Source organism: Tupaia chinensis, unplaced genomic scaffold (assembly GCF_000334495.1).
Source record: "Tupaia chinensis unplaced genomic scaffold, TupChi_1.0 Scaffold000294_1, whole genome shotgun sequence".
In the NCBI taxonomy this organism is placed as follows: Eukaryota; Metazoa; Chordata; class Mammalia; order Scandentia; family Tupaiidae; genus Tupaia; species Tupaia belangeri.
Genome location: NW_006159779.1, coordinates 390401 through 393830, shown reverse-complemented (window position 1 = coordinate 393830; position 3430 = coordinate 390401). Strand labels below are relative to the sequence as shown.

Sequence of the window (3430 nt, the reverse complement as noted above, 5' to 3'; positions counted from 1 at the left end):
CTTTCCCTAGAGCAGTTGTGCAGTCTCCACCTCTAGGAAGCTCTCCCTGCTTGCCAAGCAGGAGCGCTAGGCTTCCTCCTAGTTCCATGGTGTCTCCGTGTTCTTGCTTTTAGCGGCACGGCCCATGCTAAGAGCGATGCCGAGTCTCTCCCACTTGGCGTCTCCAGGGCAGGGGCCGTGCGCTGCTCAGCCCCCCAGGGCGTCTATTTCTGTGTCCCCACAGCCTGCACGTAGTAAGTGGTTAATGTTAAGATGGGGCCAAAGGAGTTGGGCCTGCAGGGATCTAGGGACGAAAGAAGGGCCTCCCGTGTCTCAGAACAGCAGCGTACGGGAGGACAGCGTACGGGAGGACCTGCACTCACACTGGGAACCCGGGCCAGCCAGGCCTCACTGTCCTTGGGGCACTTCAGCCTCACCTGCCTGCAGGGGCAGCCGGCCTGGTGGATCTGGAGGGCCCTCTCATTCAGGAGCCCCAGCGAGCGTGTTGCGTTTACTTGCTGACCCGTGGTGCCGGGGGGTCTGCAGCCTTGGGTTTGACGGTGCCCATTCCGTGGCGGCGCCAGGACCTGTGTCCACACGTGGGCCGCTCTGGCTCCAGTGGGCCATGTGCTGCTGACCTTGTGCGAGGCTGCCAGTCCGCGGGTGCCTCAGCTGCGGGACCCCAGGGAGCACGCTGAGACTCATCTCATGGCAGCCCTTCCCCTGGGCCTTCTGGTTGATCCCATCACCCTCCCCTGAGCTGCGAGGAAACTATGAGGGACCAGAGACGCTCTCTGCACGTGGGTGACCCTGACCCGATGCTCTGAGTGCCCCCTGACGCTCTCTCTGCTCTGTTTGCAGGATGATGATGGGCCGATTTGGTAAGTGGCCTGGTGGGGGCGGGGCGGGTGCCTGAGCTGTCCTGTCCCAGGGAACTCCCGGGTTCACTTGGTCACAAAGGGGAGTGGGACGCGGGGGCCGGCCTGCTGCTCATGGTTCCAGAGCCCTCGAGAACATGCGGAGCCCCCACCCCTGTGCTCCGGGCTCCGGGTTCGTTTCTCAGTCATGAAGAGCTGGGTGGCGGGGGCAGACGAAGGCAGAGTCTGGGGTGTGGCTGTGCCCTCGCTGTCCAGGCTGGAGCTGGACGGGGGAGGGCACTGGGCAGAGCGGTGCCCCACCCTCACCCCTCATCCCCGGCGACAGCCTGCCTCTGTGATGAGCTTCCGTGCAGGCATTCCCCGGACCCTCGGGTGACAGGCTTCCTTCACGTTGGCCGCCATAACCCTGATCCCGTTGGTGCCCTTGGCCCGCCCTAGCCCCTGGGTCCTCGTCTCTGAGTCGGGGCAGCGGGCACAGGCTGGGGGAAAGCAGCGAGTGGCAGGCCCGCGGCTCAGCCCTTCCTGAGCTCAGAGGCCCGTCTCAAAGGGGGTGGTCGCTGTCTCTGGCTGCGCCCCGTTACAGCCCAGGACCCCATCTTCATCTCTTGGGGCCCGTTTAAGGCCTCAGGGGAGGGAAGGCCTGTCCTCAGCCTTGGCCTGGGTCTCCCTCTTTTGGGGATATCCCCACACAGAGGCCCCCAGATTCTGTTCTCCAGGCAGTGGGACAGGTCTTAGCCAAACGGCAGCTCCCACGCAGCCTGTGAGCCTGCCACACCAGAGCTGGGCCTGTTGCTTCGGGGTCCTCTGATCTGGGGTGGGGGCGCCACCCCTGAGTCCGACCAGGAACCACCGTGGCCCACTGAGGAGGAGCGGCCCTCCCTTAGGTCCAGAAGGGCCCAGAACATGAGCGCGCGAGGGAATGCAGCTCTCCGTGCCCTCGCCTGTCGGAGGCCGGCTCTGTGTGGGGACACTCAGCCCCACAGCGACTTTAAGGAGCAGTTCAGCTCTTTAAGTCCTTGTTATTAAAAAACAAATGAGAGAGGGAAGCCTCTGGTTACGGCTGCTGGGGGAGCAGAGGGCAGCAGAGGAGGGCCTGGGACCAGCTGGGGACACCTGAGCAGAGGCAGCCGGCCTCGCCAGCCTGCCCTGTGTCTGGGTGGCAGCCCAATTTGGGGCACAATGCACCCCTCTGTCGACCGCACAGAGGAGCCTCAGACCCCTTTAGCACTTTAGGGCATAAAGATGACATGAGGGACCTCACGTTTTTAAGGCCTGGCTTTCTGAGGGGCTGCCCCATCTGTTTGGGACTGAGAGTTTAAAGAGAACCAGCTCGGCTGGGGACCCGGGCCTCGGGTGGTGTGCACGAGCTTTAGGCTCCAGCGTGCTGGCTGTGACCCCTCGGTGACAGGTACTGAAAGATGCTGCAGCCTCCACTGGGGGAGGGCGCAGGGCTGTGCCCGCCTTGGTGGCTCCGGCCACCTTGTTGTGACACGCACACAGGCTGTTGTCGGTGACAGCAATTAGTGCGGCCCCACTGCACGGCTGCTGCTGACGCAGACTCCCCGTCTCCTGGTTACCCAGCCTGGCAACCTCGGCACCCCCGGCCTTGGCTTCCTCGTCGTGGCTCCCCTCCTCCTGCACCCCCACTGCCCTGCCAGAGTCTGACGATGCTGCCTCCCCCAGGGCGCCACTTCCCCCATGTTGCTCTCTGGCTCAGCCCTTCCTCATGCCACTTCCTGTTCTCAGAACACCCCTGGTCTCTCCTGGCCTCCTCCGACCTCCCGCTCTCCACTGTCCGTCCAGGCTTGGTCTCATGCCTCCCTTGCTGAGGGTGCCCCAGGGCACTCCCACTTCCGGGCTCCCCCTTCAGCTCTTCCAGCTCATGGCTCAAATGTCACTTATCAGTGAGGCCCTCCGTGACCCCCTGGCCCGAACTGGCCCCCGCCACCTCTCCCACCCCCGCCTGCCTCAGCATTTCTCCAGTCATCTGACTCGCGCACGCTCTGCGCATGGGAGCACACCTGTCCCTGCGGTGGTGTTTACACACTTGCGTGCCTGGCAGGCAGCAGTGCCTGTGAAGTCTGGGGGCACCCACAGCCCTTCCCCCCAGTCCCTTTGCAGGTAGCTCCCTGAGTTGGAAGTGTCCTGCCCTCTCCCTCGGTGCACTTCCCCTGCAGCAGCCAGCTTGGGCCGCAGGTGCACAGGGCAGGTACCAGGTGTTCTGGGAGTTTCCGGAAGACCAGGCAGACCCTCCTAGGCTAACGACTGCTCGGAGGGCTTTGCCACAGCCCTCTTCCCCGTGAGCGCCGAGCCAGGGAGGAGACGGGCTCTGCTCTGCCTGCCCCACGCCCTGCCCCATCTCCTGAGGGTCCCCGCTTGTAGTTATCACTGTGCTGAGGTGGGGTGAGGAGGCTTTGCTCCATGGAAATGAGTCTCAGGGGAGCAGGGAGGTTGCAGCCTGGTCTCCATGGCAACAGCTTGCTGCTTGCCTTCCTCTGCAGGCGGCCCGCCCCCCCACCCCCAGGCTTCAGTTGGCCCTGAGCCCCTACCCAAGACTGTGGCAGGACGGAGGG

The 3430-nt window shown here is 64.2% G+C and overlaps 1 protein-coding gene across 2 annotated transcripts in view; it reads left to right on the top strand.

Annotated features, from left to right (window-relative positions):
• The window catches only part of PARVB (parvin beta), an 85351-nt gene that overhangs the window by 65949 nt on the left and 15972 nt on the right, over positions 1-3430 (top strand). The window contains exon 7 of one of the 2 annotated variants that reach the window (XM_014588672.1): positions 841-860. The exons of the other annotated variant lie outside the window; for it this stretch is intronic. Within the exon in view, the coding sequence (XP_014444158.1) occupies positions 841-860 (20 nt within the window). The remainder of the gene's footprint in view (positions 1-840; positions 861-3430) is intronic. 2 annotated transcript variants of the gene reach the window in all.